This window comes from Calliphora vicina, chromosome 2, assembly GCF_958450345.1.
Source record: "Calliphora vicina chromosome 2, idCalVici1.1, whole genome shotgun sequence".
Lineage (NCBI taxonomy): Eukaryota > Metazoa > Arthropoda > Insecta > Diptera > Calliphoridae > Calliphora > Calliphora vicina.
The window spans coordinates 98,819,235-98,841,236 of record NC_088781.1 but is presented as its reverse complement, the minus strand read 5'-3'; the positions used below and the strand labels follow the sequence as shown (position 1 = coordinate 98,841,236).

Here is a 22,002-nt window from a genome sequence, read left to right as displayed (position 1 = left end):
AAATATTCAAACACGGATGGGTAAACGAATATTTATACTTAAACATTTTAACTGTACATATGTATGTATATAGAATCATTTAGGTAAATTTAAGAGTATCTACTTATTATAATACTGTTCAATTGTTGGCCATACATACATATGAAATGTAAATATAAAATCACATAAATTCCCACAAGTATAAAATTTAAACAAATTCTTAATACAAGCCAGATATTTGAACAAATTAATGTATGAATATTGCAGATCAAAAGAACGATCATCATGATGATGTCGATGATATTGAGGAGCAGACAACAAACACAATTATGTTTAACTTAAATTCCTATGTATGTATTTGCACTGACTGTTACTCGTGGCCATTCATTGATCGAGATTGTAATGTTGCTCAACATGTTGCCAACAGTGCAAATGATTAATGCGATCGTTATTGTTGCGATACATTTACTTCGGCTGCACCTTGTACTAGGGCCGATCGTCTAGTCTAGACCATACTACAGCTGTACGATTAAACGCTTCTAGTTCTCTTGTTAACCAAAAAACATTTTGTAAATCAGAAGCGAACGGGTCCTCAGGTAGTTAGCGGGAAATTAGAAATTAAGAAAAAAAGTACTCACTGCTATAATACTAAAATATTATACCCCAAAGATGAACAAAAATAACAAGATATATGACAAAGAACAATAATAATAATAATAATTATATCTTTAAAAACTTTATAAAATAATAAGTAATCCTGTGTCTAGTTTACAATATTCAATCAAAAACATTATACATATTTGAAATAAAATATTAAACTTAAAGTGTTACTACATGAAGTTTTAATAAAAATTATAAATATTTTGCAAAAGAATAATAAACATACATATTAAGTGACATTTTATTATAATAAATATTGTTCAAGTTTAAACAAAAAGTAATCAATTTTCTATTTATTTTAGATAAATTGTGTTAAATTAAAATTCCAAAAATAAATAAAATTTAAGCAATGGCCTACTCTTGGGATAACCGTGTCGATTTTGTTGTTCGGTATATGTACGGTAAGTTCAAAATCTAAAAATTTCAACAAAAACTCCACATGGAATATTTTAAAACATTCTTCATCGATTTAAATATTAAAAAAAATAAATAACAGTTAATAAACTGAATAATATATAGTGTAACAGTCTTCAATGGAACCACCTGTCATTTTTGAAAATGTCTATACAATTTACAAAAATAAAATGAAAGTGTTAAACATACATATGTTTATAAATAATACTTTTACTTCAAAAATCTTTTAAAAATATAATCGAAAAAAAAAACTAGTTACAAATTAAACAATAAATGGTGTAACTATTAAAGCATGCGGTTCTGTTAAAGCAGTAATGACAGTTAATTTCAAAAAATTAATATTACAAAAAGAAAATTGTATTCAAATATTTTTTAATAAAATATTCATCATTTACAAAAGCCGTTTTGAAAAATAACAGTTGAATTTAAATAATGTTTCACTATTGTGAAACTACAGTGAATTGTACATATATATATTTCTCATATACAAAATTTTGACTTCAAGGTCCGTTGGCATCTCTGTAATTGCGCGCGTCTTGCTATTTTTAGAATATTGCTGAACTGACACCACCTGGTTTTAAGGGATTTTTACCGAAATATATATATTATTCAAAATTTGTTGACTTGAAAATTATTTTAATATATTGTATATTATTTTATTATACATTTAAAATATGTATATATAATTATAAAATATAAATAAGTTCTGACATAATATTTAAATGCTTTATAATAAAATTAGAGATGTTGTTAGACTTAGATTATATTAAATCTGACAACATGTTTGTGGCAAACATTTTCAATAAAGGATTTTTGAAATTTAATTAGAAATAATTTTGAATGATTATTTTAAACAAATTAAAAGTGATTTTCGTCTGCTCACACAAATAAAATACTATGGGAAATCTGCAATTTCAATGATAACAAGTAAGAGAGTTCTATTCGGCTGTGCCGAATCTTATATACCCTTTACCAAATTATACTTCAAAATACAAACCAAAAAATATTTAATTTTTAGGTAAACAAATTTTTTTCAAATTTGTTTTTTTTTTATTTTTTTGGATTTTTGTTTTAATAAAATTTTTGTTATTAAATTTTTTTAATTTAAAAAAAAAAAAAATTTTTTTAAATTTTTTTTGGTGAAAAAAAATCAGTTTAAAAAGAATTTTGATCCATTGTAGGTCCAACTTACTATGGTCTTATATACGTCGTTGCAAAAGTCTTTGAAATATCTATCATTAGATATCCATATTGTCTATATTAATGACTTAGTAATCCAGATATATGTAGGTCAAAAATAGGTAATAAATCGAGGTTGTTCTGGTTTTTTCCTCGTACCTCAGCCATTTGTGGACCGATTTTGCTGATTTTAAATAGGAAACTTCTGGAAAGCATGTCTGACAGAATTATTGAAGATTTGGATCCCAAAGATATCTGCGGTCTTCCGAAAATTGAACAGACAGAAGATGAACATGGCTTAATCGACTTCGCTATCTATAAGGATCCAGAATATATATACTTTATAGGGTCGGAAAATTATATTGTGGAAATTACAAACGGAATGACAAATTTATATATACTCTTCTTACGAAGGTGAAGGGTATAAAAAGTGGTTTACTGAATATCGTTGTGACCGTACAAGCACGGAAGATGCCGAACTTTCTGGACGCACAGTTGAGGTCTGTTCAACCGAAACAATTGAAAACTTCACGATATGGTGCTGGCCGATCGGAGATTAAAAGTGCGAGAGATTGAGGAAGCCATAGGCATCTCACATGTCTCAGTGGTTTCAATGACCACTTGGGTATGAGAAAGCTTTCCGCAAGATAGCAGCCGCATTTGTTCACAATCGGGTACACAAAAGGGTGCAGTTTCTATGAAAACAATCCAAATCCAAAATGAATTAGGCTATGAATTGCTCCCTCATCCGCCATATTCTCCGGATTGAATATTTCTTGTTTACAAACCTGAAGAAATGGCTCGGCGAAAAGAGATTTGACTTCAACTATGAAATCATCTCACAAAAAATATATATTTTGATGATCCTGATAAATCTTATTTTTTTGTAGGGTTAAACAAATTGGAGAAACATTGGACAAAGTGTATATAGCTAAAAAAAAAGCTAACTTTGTTGAAAAATAAAATGATTTTTTTATCCAAAAACCTGTGCTTCATTCAAAAAGTCACGAACTTGTTGACCCGCCCTCGTATTAAGCATATTATTGATATATGGCGCATTTCATGTCAAGTGAACCAACTTTTGAAATCGATGTCTTCCGATCGGCATGAAATTTGCATCAAGGTTAGTTTTGAGCAAAAAAAAATTTAAAAGAGGTCCCACTTTGGATAAAAAGTTCAATTTTGCAAAAAAAATCAAAAATTTTATATCTTGAGTTACAAAACATATATTTTAATAGATATCCCACTCGCATCCCACTAAGCGACCAAAAGCCTCTTAAAGGAATGGACCTAAGCTTTCTTTTGAGGAAAAAAAAATTAAAAAAGGGCCCATTTTGGAAAAAAGTTAGATTTTGCCAAAAAAAAAGTCAAGAATTTTATGTCTTGAGTTACAAAACATTTATTTTGATATATATCGCACGAAGCGACTACAAACATATTAAAGGAATAGACCTAAGCTTCCTTTAGAACAAAAAAAATTAAAAAGGGCCCATTTATAAAAAAAATTCAAAAAGTTTTTGATTTTGGAAAAAAATTATTAAAATTTTTTTTTAAATATTTTTTTTCGAAAGATTAAAGAAAGAGCTATCTAAACTATTTGGGACACATTTTGCTAAGAACAATAGGTAATAAGTTAGTCCCGGTCCACACTGTGAAACATTTGCTGCAAAACATTTTGAAATTCTCTTTTGACAGTGCATTCGTATCAACACACTGAAGTTGCTTTTCAGGTTTTGACATTTCTGTACAGAGAATATGAACGAATAAATGTGGATGACATACTCAACAAAAACTTCATGTACATGAAACATAGTACCCTTTTCCATTCCACTTTCCCCTTTCATCGACAAACTGAAATGTTTGCAGCAAATGTGTCACAGTATGGATGGGGACTTACATGGATAAGAAAAAAAACCTTGGCCACAATCTCAAATTTTGACCCCCTCTAACTCAGAGAGTTCTGGACCGATCTGAATTACTATCCAATTGAACTAACCTTGGTGCAAATTTCAACCCGATCGGAAGACATCGATTTCAAAAGTTGGTTCACTTGACATGAAATCCCACATATATAAGTCTGCTAATTTGCTTCTTGAAACTATGTGTGTATGTTCTAGAACTGTGTATTTGCTCCGTAACAAAAATTGTCCGACAGTGACAAATCCAAACAACAGTAATTGATTAATGAACTGGTTCCTGATTTGCCTGTGTCTGATATACTTACCATCTCGGAAATCTACAGATAACTTCTTCGGAATTGGTCAATTATCTCATATGTGGATATATGGTTGAATAATTGGAGAATACAAGTAAATGAACGCAAAAGTAAACACATAACATCACCTACATACATATATGTGATGGTCCTTTTATCACACTAAATAGCATGAACATTCCACATACTTACCTTGGTATTCTTAGACCGACGACGCACAGTGGTATAGGTAAAAAGAGGGAAATAAACCTGTAACTTCTAAATCCTTAGTCCGCTTTGAATGAAGTTTAAGTTTGGAATTTTGAACGCATTGGCCCAAATATTTCCCGATTTTCTTCAAATGCATATAACTTTGGAGTCAGTCACTATTTTTAAACAATTACTAAGTACTAAGTAGTCGGTCAATTGACCCTTTAAATGGGTTAAAAACTACTTCCTAGATTACTTAGAGACACTTAATTGACAATTGTCTTCACGTTTGATTACATGGGATGTATAAAGTAAACAATTGACTTCACTTTGAACTACAAAGAGCGAATGACCCAAAATATATTAATTGAGGTCTGCCAACTGATCAGACATTATTTCTAATTACTATTTATAAGGGATACATTGATCACTTTCTTAACAGCTGGATATTGAAAGGTTATAATCATAACTGGCTCGCAGTTTGGGAAATAAATCTGTAATTTCTAAACGGATATGTTTTTTAGACCTTTGCAATTTATACAAACTTTCGGATCTGATCATAATTACGATCGTTTATAATTCTGCATATACCCAAGGTGTCCTTGTTATTATTTACCTATGTACCTGTTCTACATATAGCCATGGAAAGTTTTATTAAAATCGAATTATCCGTTTAGAAATAGCAGATTAATTTATACTTTTTTTTTAATTCACCCGCTGTCTGTCAGGTGTTAAAATGTACATAACAGAACTCTATTTGCAATCCTCCAATTTGGAATTATACGTTAAGACAATGTTATGAATGACATTTCTGGTTCTATATTAAAGTAAATGTAGATTCTGATAAATTTATTAGAGAAAAATTATTGCATTAAATTATATTTATAGGTGCATATTTGAATATATTTAAAACTAGTTGACCCGCCCGGCTTCGCCCAGTAGCATTTACTAATGTTAGTTCTTCAAGTTTCTCTAACCCACATACACCTGCCTATTATTATTTATTTGCAAATAAAATATCTAAATTTGTACTGCATACTTCAGGGAGCTTTTTTTATTAAAGCTGATTGGACTCAAAAAAAAAAATTCCGAGTTTTACCCGGAATTTTTTAATTTTTTTTTCTTTACAAACCATCTCCTGAAAATTTCGAATCGAATAAAAAAAATCAGCCAAATCACTCCAGCCGTTCTCACGTGATGCCATTACATACATGGACCATTTAATTTTTATATATATAGATAATATAATCTCAGATGCGTGATTATTTTCGTAAAAATATAAAAGGTATTTTTTTTTAATTACAATACACTAAAATGTTGCATTGAATTAATAGACTGCATATTGAATGGTATGTAGTATGATAAATTTTGTATCTAAACAATTTGTTATCTGTACATACATTTGTACATTCATATACTTACTTAAATTTACATTAAAATAATGTATTGATTTATTTATTTATTTAGTAGCATTAACAAAGTAAGATAAACAAAAATGTTTAGATAAAACTAAAAGTTAATAGTTAAACTTTTTGATGTTGAATTTATTAGTTTTGAATTTAAACGTTTTAAACTAAAATTTCCATTACAATATTTTTAAAAATTGTACAATAAATAGACAAAGTTAATAGATATAATCCAGTTAGTTAATAAATATCAAAATAATGTTTTAATCATTAAAATTACATAAATTTTTAATTTTTATGTACATATGTATTTTGATTACATTAATGTAAGATAATAATTGTAATATAAAATTATTTAATATTAATTTACATTATTTAATTCATAATTAGTACCATTAATGTATACAATGACAAGTGCAATAAAACAAAACACTAACCACGTATAATGAGATTGAAATAATTTTAACATGTTGTTAACATGAGTGAATATGTTTTTAATTTTGGCAAAAGTATCTAGCATGTTTGCAATATTACTCACCCTGAAAAACAACAAAAGAAATACATCTAATTTATGAGCATTTTATGTAAACTATAGAACAAATATTATACATGTTTTAATGCATAGATTCACACAAGTTTTTGCTTCACAACCACCTAAAGCATTTCAATCGGTTAACTACATTTTTATACTCTACACCACCATATTAGGAAGGATATAATGCGTTAGTGCTGATGTTAGTAACTCCCAAATATTACCTTAAAGTATACCGATTGACTCAGAATCTTCGAATCATATCGAAATTGTTATTGAATTTTTTTGACAAATAAATTGAAATTTTTCCAAACTAAATTGAATAGTTCAAGAGATCTGTTTTAGAGCTGGTTTGTAATCTTTACAACTAATATAAATGACTAGTTTCTAAAAAAAAATCCGGTAGAAGTATTTTAGAATAACAATATTGCTACAGGTCCTAGAAATGGTTATGACGAGTTCTAGATGTGGTACTGATTATAGTCGTTATTGAATTAATGACTTAGAACAATATCTTAATATTTTCCGCGGTTGGTTAACGTGGAAGTTCACTACGCGCATACAGTAAAGTATAGTCGAAGGAACTCCGTTTGAACTTTACATAGCTGGTTCTCAACATATTTTCTCCCAGTCGCACAGAGGGATTTTGGTGTCAAAAAGTAAATTTTTCAAACACTCAATTTTAAAAATCAAATGATGCAGTTTTGTAGAGAAATGTTTAAAGATAAAATGTATAGTTTTAAGAAAAATTTAATTTTATATTTATTTATTATTATATTAAAATGGAAGTAAAGTCCATTCAATGGTGTTAAGCAAAAATTTACTTATATTTTCACGCAATTCAGTGGTTTATATACATATGTATAATTTTCCTAATAATACCATTTACCTTTAACATATTTGAAAAATATAACATTTCTCCATAAATAAAAAAAAAAAAATATTTTTTATTTTTAAAAAAATGCAAAAATTTACTTATATTTTCACGTGCATTATTTTTGATTTTCCATGTAAAAAAAAATGTAGCCCCACTTTCCCCCAAGCTGTTTTTTTAATAAAATGAAAGGTGGGAGTGTCTTGTTTCTATTAAAAAAAATAGTTTTCGGAACAGGATGAAAACTTAACATTTTTTGTCGAATAATAAACGAAATATAAAAAAAATCTTATCTATGTATGGGTTTCGGCATGCGTTCCTTTTTTGTTTCAGAAAATATATGTACCAAATTTCTAGACTTTTACTTAGATAGGAAACATTTTATGCGATAAAATCTATTTGGATTGTATGGGCAGTGGGCGTTTTTTTTCCCTTAGTTTGGTCCATATAATTCTCGGGGCCAAATTTCAGCGCTCTACGACCAATCCTTATAATTTTTGCAAAAAAATGTATGAAGCCATTCCTCTGTGAGTCGCAGTCCATCATACCAGAGACTTATATGAATGAATTGGAAGTAGTATAGCAGTATTCATTAATTTAACTATGTTAGGACTAAGTCGTCACCTTTGCACGGTGGTCAATTCCGGCCAAAAATACATAACTTCTTTATTTCTTCATAAAAATGTTTGAAATTTTGTATTTGTATTAAGATTAACATAACCGATCGATCGATAAATATTTCGATGTTCAGGGTTTGGCCATAAAAGCAATGACGTTTTTTGTAAGTGGCTGAAATTTAGTCCAAAAATAAAGAATAAAATATGTAATCGAAAAAAAAAATTGGTCATTCAAATTTCGGATTACATACACAGGGTTTGGCCAAACAATCTTGGACGTTTTAAAAGCATCGAAAAAATTAGGTTTTTCATGTAAATGCCTGAAATTTAGTCCAAAAATGAAGAATAGCATAAATGATTGAAAAAATGGTCGTAGAAATTTCGGAATAAATATACAGTGTTTGGCCAAACAATCATGGACGTTTTGAAATTATCGGAAAAGTTAGATTATTCATGTAAAATTTTAAATTAGGTGTACATTTAAGAAAAACACAAAAAATATTAGAAATTGCATACAGGAGTTGGCCAAATAAACTTTGACGTTATAAAAGTATCGAAAAATGTATTTAATATTTGTGCATGGCTTAAATTAGGTTTATAATTAAAAATAACATATATAATCTATTGAAAAAATTCCGACATACATGGTTTGGCCAATTCAGCATAGACGTAAATAACAAAAATGTTTAAATTGACCGAAAAAATACAAAAAAAAATTTGTAAATTATGAATGCACTGAAATCGTTCTGGTTATTGGAATGCCAGATAATTGCAACTGAAATTTATAGTACTTACTCTTGATACTTTATAGTATTAGATGTAATTTACACTTAACCTCTAATAGCCACATTTAATTTATTCTGGCCTTTCAAACTTTTTTTAATTTAGTTTCTATAGATTTAAAACTACTTAGTTCCTAATCACTTCACTTTCATATAAAAAGAACACACAAAATCTCCGTAATAACTACATGGAATGGTTAACTGCTAACTATTTTATAAAAACATGTGCTAATTTGCAAAAAAAAACTTTAAAAAAAAAGCACAGGATACTTCGATTCAAAAGTAAAAAAATCACATTTTTATAATATTAAAATGACAAGAAAAAAACCTTTGACTTTACAGCACTATAAATAGCCACATAGTTACTTTATAGCCAAAGTAATAATTCTGAAGAGCTAAGAAAAATTTACCATCAAAATTTTATAAAAATTAAAAAAACAAAAAAAAAAACATTTTTGCCGGAATTTACCACCGTGCTTTGGCGCAATTCTGTGTTGAGTATTCAGTTTCCATGATATTTTTGAGTCCATGATAATACGTAGATATTTTGCATTATTCGATAACGGAGTTTCTTAGCTGCGTCAGTCTGATGTTTCTAATCTAGTCTGATGTTTCTAATCTAGTCGCAGACAACTTTTAGTTGTCCAGTTGTTGAGTAATCCCAAATTAAATGTTGGACATAATTTCACTTATCACGTCCGGAAACAATACAATAAATGCAACGGCTTTTATTAAATTTTTTCAGTTCAATAATAATCTAGTTAACACCAAGGGGTGTGCCAAAGACCAACACGCTGTTCCTTGGATCTTAACATGTTGGTTATTATTTATCGGAAAATTTATTTAATGCAAAATTAAAATACATTTACTAAAGCTATGTACAGAAGATTGTCAGATCTTACAATATTGTCAGCAAATGTCTAACAACCGTGTGAACTTACAGTTTTTGCCTTGCAACGTTGCACAGTGGCTCAGGATCGTTTTTCATCGATAGAGGTATTTTAGAATTTTTTTTTGATGGACAGATATTTCCTTTAATTTTTCTCTAGTGTTAATTTCATTAAAATCGTGAGAAATTTAATGCTAAATTTGAACTTTTAATTTTTTATAGCATTTAGTATGAAAAAGGGGATTTTTTATGTTTTTTGAATCAGCTTTACTTATAAAAAAGTTAGAAGCTGATAAAAACAAGTAATAAAGTATGTTCGGTCAAGCCCGACCATATAATACCCTACACTATAATTTATTTTCGTGAATGATTTTCGGAAGAGGGCATTATATGGGAACTACGACTAATTATGGACCGATTGCCATGAAATTAGGCTGTATGATCAATGTATATATGAAGTTTATTTATGTTGAATTCTATGTTTATACCTGTAGTTTTAAGAGATTTATGCTCGTTAAAGTGATTTTAGGAAGCGGGCCTTATATGGAAACTGTGACTAATTATGGACCGATTTTCATACAATTAGGTGACATTAATTCAGTATATATAAAACTTACTTCGAGCAAAATTTGTGTGGATACCTATGTATATAAATTAACCATTTACGACCGATAAAGTTCAATTTCGGGAGAACATTGGACCGATTTCAACCAGTTTCGTCATCGGACCGAAAAAATGTATGTACCAAATTTTCATCGCAATATCTTCAAAATTGCGACTTGTACTTTGCGACAGTCATATGAAGAGGTAAAATTAGAAACAAATTTGATAGTAATTTCATTCAAATGAAAAAAGTGTTCAACAAACGTCAACAAGTATACATGGGCTTAAGAGGATACTTTGGTCTTTCTCCTGATGGTAAAATTTGTGTAACCGCTTTTGACCCTAAGGAATTCTATTCCACTGAAATTCAAATTTGACTAAAATATAGTACTTGAACAAAAAAAATTAATAACACATCAGGTATAAACGGTACAGTGACACATCTTACCAGTTCGTAAAGACTATTATCCTACCAACATAACAAAAGAAAAATCATCCTATTATCGATAATAGTTTGCGATTAATGATAATTTACTTCTGATCAAATTTACAAAAATCAATTTTTTTTATAAAATAACATAAAATATTTGACTTTAACAGCATGCCACGACCACAATTGCCAATATTTTTATATATTTTTCGGCTACCTTACTTTCAATATTGAATGACATTAAACATTTTTAAATGGGAGTTAACAAAAAGTTGGACTTTTGGCCGATGAAATTAAATTCTGAACCACCGTGAGTTGTCAGAAAAAGTATTGTTTGTACATTGTAAGACAATAATATTGTCAGACATCTGAAAATCGTTTGAACACATTACGTTGCATTGTCATATGTGCCGGTATAATATCAAGGCTCAAACAAAAAACCTACCGCTAAAAGGTGGAATCCGTGTGGTCACTCGAAAATATTATCAAACTTATCGAGTAAGTTAAGGTACGATAATGTTTATGATATGTCAAAGATATAAAAGTCAGGCCAAGGCTCAGTTTTGACAGTTCTGGCAATTTTTGCCATACAACAATCTAACAACCGTGTGAACTGGTAATTTATTGTCTGACAATTGTCTGGCAATGTCATTGTTAGTACTTGCCAGCACATTGCCAGATCTGACAACATTGTAGGATCTGACAATAGTATATACATACATAGCTTAATCGTGAAAAGTGTTATCAGAATAATACTTTTTATTGAATTTTTGCGATAACCCTGGAATGTTCCAAAGGACTTCTTGTGGGTTTTTGATTTCAATTTGAGAATTGTTGTTTTAGTGTTTAGAACATTTCGTTTTGAAATGTGTGGAGTAAGTTTGAACGATATTTAAATGATGATATTAATAATTATATTCTCGCATTTTGAAGGTTCAATATTTTGTGGTCAATCTATACTACTTTTTACAATATATTAGTTTTAATATAATATAGTATTCATATTATAAGATAGTGGATTTAAAATTCGACCTAGCCCGCAGTAGCAGCAAAAAACTAATAACTTCTCTTTTGCATTTCACTAGACCGTAATTTTTACTTTCTAGTTTATGTTTATGTATGTATATATTTTTTCTAATAATTAAAATCGTTGAACATACATACAACATATTTCAATGATTTTAATTTTGTTTAAAATACAAATTTAAAAAAAAAATAAAATTCTTTATTTTTGCAAATATTAAACCGGGCAGCTGCTGGGACAACAGACTCTATTGTTTGGTGTCTGTTCGAATTCACATCGCACCATCGTCATATCAAATATAAAGTAAAAAACATTAAAACGTATCAGACATTTAGACCAAAACAAATTAAGTCGAAAAACCATTAAATTAATAGATTAAACAAAAACAAGAGGGAGGATTGATGGGTGAGGTGAGAGAAATAAATTTAATTGAAAAATAAAAAAAAAATAAGATTTACATGATATCACATAAATATTTTGGTATTTCTAGTATCAAATATACTATACTGTTTATGCATCATATCGTGTAATCTTTTACACGGTCATTGTAATTTTTGTTTAATATTTTTGTGAAATGTAATGCCCCCTTTAATTTCATTAGACATCAGACAAGATCAACTAAAACAGAAACACACAACAACAAACTTAGCAGCAACAAACTATGAACGAAGACAAATTACAAAATTTTACAAATTCTATGTCTTTGCCAATTTATTTATTTATATTTTTTTTTATTATTATAAAATTCGCATTATTATTGTTGTTTGGTTGGTTCGGTTTTTGTTATTGTTTAATCTGGTCCACAATATAAATATGTACAAACATGATACGTACTCGTTTTTATGTAGAAATGATAATCATCAATTTAAATCCCAATTTTCAAGGCCTTTCAGTAACGAGACAACTGACAGAATATGTCTGTAAATACCAGCACCAGCACCGCTGATGCCAGAGTGCTGTAATTTGTCGTAGTAGTGTAACTTGATTTAGTGCTAGATTTCGCTAAAGATGAACCCATCCATCCATCCATGCATGCATCGTTGGGAGCAGCACTCATTTATGTATGATTGTATCATGTAAATTAATTGATTCATTTATTAACTACACCATTTACTATTGTAGTAGATAAATTTTCTTTTATTAAATAAAATAATAATAAACAACAAAATTTTTACCTTATGCTTATATAAAAGTGGCGATGAATTCAATTTAATTCGGATTTTTATACAGTATCTATTCCGAGTCCAATATTTATCTGTATTTGTATATTTGTTTGAATTTTTGTGACTTATGGACCGATCCTCTTGAAATTTTTACTATATGTTCCTACACACTGACTCATCAGTCATGAGTGAATGAATGAGTCAGGCCTTGTATTTTTAAATATATAGATTTTTAAAAAAAGCCCAAAAAGTAATTGTGTGTATTAGGGTGGGTCAATTTGTTTGGTCAACAGGCGTATAGCAAAAACATAATCTACGATAAATTCTAAGAATATTTCCCCAAGAAACTATGGGTCTAAAATCAAAACCTAGATCCCGCAGAGAGGCTTCAAAATACACAGTTAAGAAATTTTGATTTTGGTCGCTTTTCATTGCTTATTTTGATATGAAAGTTTATAAAAATGTATACCAATGTATAAAGGAAATTTAGTTCTTAACAAAACATAGTTCGGATGAAAATTGTAAAATTTATTCAACTTTTCAGTAACACCTTTTTTTAGTATTTGCTACCCCAGCGCATATGAATAAAAAAAAACCCAAAAAAAAATATTAGTACAATTTTTAATTTACAATGTAATTTTTTTCGAAAAAGTTTAATAACTTTTTTACAAATATAAACCGATTTTATCAAGTAATATCTCATTTTTGTCTACATATAAATTTTTGTCTACAAAATAAATAGGTTTTCATATAAAAAAGTGTTATTTTGTAGCAGAGTGAAATCTTAAATATTTGTGTCTCTCGGCGGGAGCTAGGTTTTAATTTTAGACCAATACTTTCTTTTGGAAATTTTCTTAGAATTTTGTGTAGATTCCATTTTGATATACGCCTGTCACGTTTTTTCTCACCCGAACAAATTGACCCACTCTAGTGTGTATATATCTGGAAGTAACAATAGGCTACTTTTTATTTTGTGGGCGTGTCGCCTCCCATACAAAGGAAATAGTTATTATGGAATATATGATGAACTATAATTGTGAAACCCGCAAAACATCGCGGGATTTACTTCGGAACCATTGCGCGCAACTAATCAAAAATGGAACGGATCGGAAACAGGGGAGGTGGCACCTCCCATACAAAGTAAATAGTTATTTTCAAATATCTGGAAATCTATAATTGTTTAAGTTTTGCCTTATTATTCTACATAGTTTGGATGAAAATGGGCGGTATTATATTAGTGGGCGTGGCACCTCTCATACAATGAAAATTATTATGTTCGAATATCTTAAGAAATATAATCATAAAAGTATTTAAACTTTGTATGAATCAATTTATTATCACTGTACGAAGTTTGGCTGAAAATGGGTGGGATTGTATTAGTGGGCATGGCACCTATCATACAAAGTAAATAGTTATTTTTGAATGTCTGGAGTACTATAATTGTGAATATCATCAAACTTCATATGAATCAATTTCATATCACGGCATGTAGTTTAACCAAAAATGGAAAGTATCGGAAATTTAAAAAACAAACAATTTTTTTTAAAATTTAAAAAATAAAATTTTTAAATAATAATTCGAAAAAAATGTTTTTCCAAAAAATGAAATAAACAACTTTAGAAAAAAATTAATTTTGTTTACCTAAAAATGTTTAAAATTTGTATTTTGAAGTATAATTTGGTGAAGGGTATATAAGATTCGGCACAGCAATTGCAAGATTATTCAAACCATTTTTCATACTTTCAATGTGCAAAATCATGGTATACAATTAAAAACAACCTACAAAATTTAATAAGACCACAAATGTGGTCTTATTTGCTGAACCATCTTTTCTTAGAACCTAAAAAATTTATGAAAATAATGATGTCATTCGATTAGCAACCAATTTGGTCATCATAACGAATCTGATATTGAGAAATTTATAGACAAAAATTTCAGGAAATTTCTCGAAAATTTTGGAAAATCCAAGAACAAACACATAACAATGAGGGAAAATAACTAATATTTGCAATAAAATGTCACTTATTTAAAGAAGGTTTATATTTTACTAATTACTTATAGCTTTGAAAGATCAAAAAATTCAGCAAATGGTTTAACTTTTATCTTTTAGTTTTCATTATTCAATTACGAAAGCATAATAATTAAGACGCAATTACCTCTCTAATATTCAGGCCTGTCACACATTTTGTTCGGAATGGTTTCAATTCCGTAGTTTTTATTCCAATCGATTTCGTTTTAGGTTCTTCAGATTCCGTGAAACTTATTAATTCAAAAAATATTTAATAATTCTATATTTTTGATTTTAATTTGACAACGTTTTTAATTTTAAAACAGAAGTGAAATTTTTGGTACAGAAACTGTTTAAAAATTTTAGATAAATAAATAATTACAAAGAAATATAAATTCCACTTTGAAAACTTAAAGTGGTTTCATTCCGAAAGAAATTTTCGTTTTAGTTTTTCGATCGGAATGGAATTCTGTGACAGGCCTGATTAGTTAAATCAATAAAATCCTACTTTAGTTGAAAACATCATTAAATTTAAAAAATTGCTAAATAGGAAATTTTCTCTATTATTGACAACACTGTAGGATTCCGAGAAATCCTTGTAAAGTTTCCCCGAATTTTTGTCAGGAAATTTAAGAAATTTCTATATAACTATTCTTCTTAAAGTTTGAGTATTATTTCTGCACAGCACTATGGTCTCAAATCGAATTTTTATGGCATAAATTAAAATAATCATGTCAAAGCTTTTAATTTCAGCACATATAATGTCCATGGCATATAAATAAATTTAAACAAAAAACAGTCAATTCGACCACGCCTACTAAATGGGTAGGTATCCAAACTGAACTATTTTTTATATGTAAATGAAAATTAAATACAGTTTGTTTTATTAAGACTCCATCATTCGATTAATAATAAATTCGGATATCACAACCTAAAAAGTGTGAATATTAAGAAAACAAGTAAGAGAGATATATTCGGCTGTGCCGAATCTTATATACCCTTCACCAAATTATACTTCAAAATAAAAATTTTAAATATTTTTAGGTAAACAAAATTTATTTTTTTTTCAAAGTTGTTTTTTAATTTTTTGGAAAAAAAATTTAAAATTTTTTAAAATTAAGTTTTTTTTAAATTTAAAAAATTATTTTTTGTTTTTTAATTTTTTTAATATTTAGCGCAAAACAAACTTTTGGTAAAAAAAAATTCGGGTTAAAAAATATTTTTTGCGATTTTGACCCATTGTAGGTCCAACTTACTATGGTCTTATATACGTCATTGCAAAGGTCTTTGAAATATCTAGCATTACATATCCATATTGTCTATATTAATGACGTAATAATCCAGATATATGTAGGTCAAAAATCGAGGTTGTCCTGGTTTCTTATATCTCAGCCATTTGTGGACCGATATTCTCGATTTTACCGAGCCGGAAAAATTCCGGAGATATTGATGTATGAATCGTGTATGTAAGTTATTTGGGGGCTTCGGAAAGTTGATTTCAACAGACAGATGGACATGGCTTCATCGACTCCGCTATCTATAAGTATCCAGAATATATATACTTTATAGGGTGGGAAATGAAAGGTTATAAAAATATTTTTTTTAGTTTGATTTATTAAAAATTGAAATTTTTAATTTACTAATGGGATTATTAAGGTACTTAACATTAGAACTTCTAAGGGTATACATATTTAGAGAAAGTAATGGCAATAAGAAATTTGTTTATATACATTCTGATTTGAAAAGGTTCTCTTTCGAATCGATATAAGCTTTTTAACACTTTTAATATACATAAGTATATTATTGACCGATTAAAACTTCGAGTGTGACAAGTCCCATAAAATGCCACTTTGTATTATATTGTAAAGCCTCAAGACCAACATTGGACATGTCAAAAAATATTGTATACTTATTTACTTATTCGAAAACCAGTAAAGTATGATTTTTGATTAAATTTGGTATTTAAAAATTCCCGGGAATATATGTTTTAATTATTCCCCGGGAATGGAAAAAGTCCGGGAAATAAGGAACCCTACAACACATATTTAAATCAATTTTAAATAAGATTAAACAACGAAATTTTTCAATGATTAACTTAATCGAAAAACTTTTGAGAAAAAATTATTTATTTAAAAAGTGGGCAAATCCTGCGTGACTAACGTTTCATTCGTACACGTTTTCATATTTAAATATGAACATTTTTTTGGTTTTTCAAATAAGATACCTCCAACGTATACTATACCCTATAGTGAGATTTAAGTGCAATTCCAAATGGCATAAAATATTACTTTTTAATTGCAATTTCTTGCGAAATAATTGATCGCAAAGTATTGTGACGCACGTTACAAAAAATGGAAGTAAAATTAAAAGTTGAAGTGTTTTTTCGTAATTTTAGCGAATTTTGCATAATAAAGCACACAAAATCTTATTCCTAAAAGAAAGATGAATGAAAGGGAATTCTAATATAACTTATTTGCATGCACCACCATTTGCCGTTTTCATAAAAAGTCGAGAACATTTTGTGATGCACTTTACGTGACGCTCGTTACAAATTATCCAGATTCTTGAAAATTATCTCCTTTTCTGTGAGAAGTTGTGAAAAATTCCATTCAAAGTGAAATTACTCAAAATTAATTTGTATTATATTGAATGGTCAAAAATATAGCTGTCAATCGAACCATCTTGTTAACACTTAAGTAATGATAAAAACTCATTAAAAAATTTAATATTTTTGTATAAAGTTAAGATATTTGAGCTAGTGTTGGATTTGGTAATAATTTTTGTATGAAATACATTTTGTTTATATATAAAATATAATTAATACACATATCTAGTCTAATATTACAATTAAAAATTTCAAGTTTAATTCATTTAAAAAATGTTTTGTTGGTAGACTGTTTCTGGGACATGCCCATATATTCTCTAAAAAGCTACAACACATGTAAACAATTTTCAAAAAGATCCATGCTAATCACTGGAAAAAATATGCAATTGCATACTTTTGGGGTGCCTGTTTATTCGCACGTTATTTTATCACATATTTTTCAAGCGATCCCACTATACTTTACATAATTTCTGTGGTCGTTTTTGTGTTTATTAATTTTTTTTATCAATTCGGATATAATTGAAAACCTTTCATATCACGCCGAAATTTTAAGTCGGTTTTTGGTACTAATATGAAAAAACGACTGGTGACTTCGTTAACAGTTTTATTAATTGTTAACTAAAATTTAATTATACAAATTTCAAATTGAAACTCAAATATGTACATTAGTTTAAAAATAAAATCAGAATAAAAATAAAATTTCAAAAAAAAAAAAAATGTTTTTCTTGCAATTACTTTTTAGATATCGACAACAATGGTGTCCTCGATGAAAACGATTTCCAATGCATGGCTGTGAGGGCCTGTGTTGTTGAAGGCAAGGGTGACTGCAGCGCTTCCCGTTTGGCTGAATACAAAAATTTGATGACGAATTTATGGAAAGAAATTTCCGATATTGCTGATGATGACAAGGTACATACTTACATACTATGTCTAAAAATAAAATTCCTAAAAAAATATTATTACATAAACTGACAAATACATTTTGTTATTTTACCACCTAAAGGATGGAAAAATCTCCAATGCTGAATTCAAAGGTGCCGTAAAGAAGACCTGCGTTGGCAAGAAATACAGTGATTTCCCACAGGTTTGTAAATTGACAGACACTTTAATTCGAATATGAATGTTTTTTATAAGTTTTTTCCTTTAAATTATAGGCCATGAAAGCATTTATTGAATCCAATTTCAAAATTCTTGACATCAACAGCGATGGCATTGTAGGCATTGAGGAATACCGTTACAATTGCATTACCAGAATGGCCATCGATGATGTAGCGCCCATTGACAAGGCTTTCGAATCTTTATTGACTGTAAGTACAAATTTATATACAAGTTTTATTTGGAAATGACATCAAGTTCTCTGTGGTGTTACTGTTGACATTGTTCAACAGTATTCAAGGCGTATTAATCAGGTGAGAGCGTCTCGGCAACAAATACAATATTTGTTAATTGTCACATGAATGTCAATATCAAAATATGTGGTGGCACATCAAAAATTTAAAAAACAAAAACAAAAATTAAGCTGTTTTGGACATCCACTGAATTTTTGAGGATTTAATCCCACTGCTACTCACCTGATTTTATTGTTTAAAAAACAATTTTCCATTTAAAATATTTTTTTTAATTTCAAATAAAAATATAAAGAAAGTTTGTCAATCGTAACTTCACCTAATGGTGTCGTGTTGAATAACTTTAAACTACCTATTGATTGATATAGACAAATTTCAATAAACTAGATCATAGTTTTAGGAAGAAATAATTGCATTAATAACACTGTGTGTAATTTTTTGAGTCATGGAAATATAACCATATACGGACACAACTACGTGATAACAGACCAAAAAAAAATCGTAGAAAAGTCTCGATTTAAGTGCTTTTAAAAACACAAAAATTAACATTATTAAATAATAAAATATAATATATATAAATATATAAATTTGTGTTGCCTACTTTCAGGATGAAGATAGAAAAGTTGGCGGTTTGAACTTGGATCGTTACAAGGAACTCTACGCCCAATTCTTGGGTAACACTGCCGATAATCATCCAGCTGTTTATCTGTTTGGTCCTCTGTAAGCTGCCTAAAAGCAACCACCACCAATATAAATGGGGTAAACAAAAAAAACAAAATTTATTAAATGTAAATGTCTTCGCTGTTTTTTATTTTAACAACAACAACAATAAAACAAAAACATTAAGTACTACCTTATTAAGTTATACTACATATTTAATTTATAAACTATTTTTAATGAGTTACTTTTACAAAACATAGAGAAAAATAAAAAAAGAAAAGAAAAGCACAACATACTACATAAATATATAAAAAAAGAAAAATTAAAAAAACCTTTAAACAACATGCATAAATAATAATTACTACTTCTAATATTATTTTTGTCCTTTTATTTTTATTCACCTTTCTTTCATATAATTTGTAATTTGTTTATTTTTTTTTTATTTAATTTTTCGTTCTTGTTTTAGTTTAATCTTTTAACAACTATGACATGAATAAAAAGATCATAAAACACTAAACCAAAAATAAATATGAAAACAAATACATACAAAATCAAAAAAAAAAAAGAAAGAATGAAAAAATCGTAATATCTAATTTAAAATAATAACTATAAAAATGGTATCGGAATGTATCTAATGTGTAAAATGAAACTAAACCAAATATACTATATAATTTAATAGCAATTAATCATCTCCATCTCTGTTGTAGAATCGTCTGAAAAAAAGCCTAGTTTGTTAACGAAAACATTATTAACGCAACAAAAATTATAAAAATAATAATAATAACAATAACAATTTATAGAAACAAAAAATATCTGCTCTCCCAGAATTTTAACTAATCGTAAAGTCTCTCTCTAACTCTCTTTAAATAAAAAAAAAAACAAAAACTTTTTTTGAATTTGAAAAAATATTTAAAGTTTTTCAAAAATTAACCAACCACAATAATAATTAACAAATCAAAAAGAAAATAAACTAAACTAATTAATCTATATTACATATTTATATTGTTCATATTATTTATTATTATTATTAAAATACATATTTTAATTGTTATTTTGTTTCTATTGAATTTTACTTCAAATCAGTTAAAACTTTGAATTAATTTATTAAATAATTATTATGCATATAATTATCAAGTGTTAATTTTTAATTAATTACATATATTTACTATTTTATTCAACAAGTTAATGTTTCTTTTTTTATAATTTTTATTTAAAAACCAAAAAAAAAAACAACATATTTTTTAAAAACAAGTATACTTTATATACATATTTATTCTATTAAATGTTTGTATCAGTAACGGTAATGAATAATAATAATAAATACAATTTAAATAAAAAAACTCAGAAAAAACAATTGTCTCTTCTTCATTTATTTATTTACTTAATAAGGTGTTGATGAAATTATTAAAAAATCAGTGATATTTAATTCGGAAATGTTATAAAATGTGTATATTATGGTGGCAATTAAATTTTTTTTTTGTTCAGCATACATTCAGTTAACTTCAAGTCGTGAGCTAAAGAGGTCAAAGTACAAATTTTGGGAAATTCTGTATATGGGTATTTCCATTATGACGTGACATTTGTAGTAAAAATTTTCTACGACAAATATTTATCATAACAATTAATGACGTTTGTTGTGAAGACAAAGTTGTCTGAGCAAAAGCACTAACATAATATGATGAGCAAAAGCAAAGCAATAATACTAATAAATGGAGACTATACCTGATAATTTTTTTTTCTTGACAACCATTTTGACGTTTATCGTGATACAAATTTATCAGGTATAGACAGGGGGTTAAGTACAACTTTATTCCGGCAAAATATTGCAACAATTGACCCTATGCGACTGCGTGGCGTTACTAAAAACAGAAATGCGGTTTGACTTGCATTACAAAACTTCATAACTCTGCGAATTTAAAAATCTTTCCTCGTTTTTTATTAGTTAGTAGGGTATTCATTCGACTTATGATCGTTCGATTAATAGAATAATTTCTTACGAATAATTATTCGAACAATTTAATAATGACAATTTTCGAATAACGAATAATTCGAACAATTTTATGTAGAATAATCAAATAAAACGATTAAGTGTTCATTTATATTTAAATTTATTAAATTGCTTAAAATTTTTCATAATTCAAAATTTAAGCTAAGCGGAAAAAAACATTCCGTCTTACGCTCTTGTTAAGGTCTATTTACAAAAAATACGCTTACAAGTGTAGGCTATCTCTATTCGTTGAAGAGATATTCAGGTTTATTGATTTATTTTTTTTAATTTTGCTCGATCTTTTTATGGTTTTGTAGATCTTCTCAAGGACTATTTATATTCAAAATTTCAGCTCATTCGGATCATAAATGGATTTTTGGCGATTTTTTTAAAAAAATTTTAGACCCGAGTTGACCAACTTTGAGGGGATACGTACTGGC

At 28.0% G+C, this 22,002-nt stretch overlaps 1 protein-coding gene across 1 annotated transcript; it reads left to right on the top strand.

Moving 5' to 3' along the window:
* The first annotated feature begins 530 nt into the window (after positions 1 to 530).
* Positions 531 to 20,929, top strand: LOC135950322 (sarcoplasmic calcium-binding protein, alpha chain). The gene is made up of 6 exons (XM_065499862.1): positions 531 to 575; positions 942 to 1,040; positions 18,312 to 18,478; positions 18,573 to 18,653; positions 18,724 to 18,876; positions 19,523 to 20,929. The coding sequence occupies exons 2-6, from the start codon at positions 989 to 991 to the stop codon at positions 19,637 to 19,639; spliced, it is 570 nt and encodes a 189-aa protein (XP_065355934.1). The 5' UTR covers positions 531 to 575; positions 942 to 988; the 3' UTR covers positions 19,640 to 20,929.
* The last annotated feature ends 1,073 nt before the right edge of the window (positions 20,930 to 22,002 follow it).

Coding starts and splice junctions, on each gene's coding strand:
- LOC135950322 (XM_065499862.1), top strand. CDS start 989: ATGGCCTACTCTTGGGATAACCGTGTCGATTTTGTTGTTCGGTATATG. Junction 18,479..18,572: donor ATATTGCTGATGATGACAAG/GTACATACTTAC, acceptor TACCACCTAAAG/GATGGAAAAATCTCCAATGC. Junction 18,654..18,723: donor AATACAGTGATTTCCCACAG/GTTTGTAAATTG, acceptor TTTAAATTATAG/GCCATGAAAGCATTTATTGA.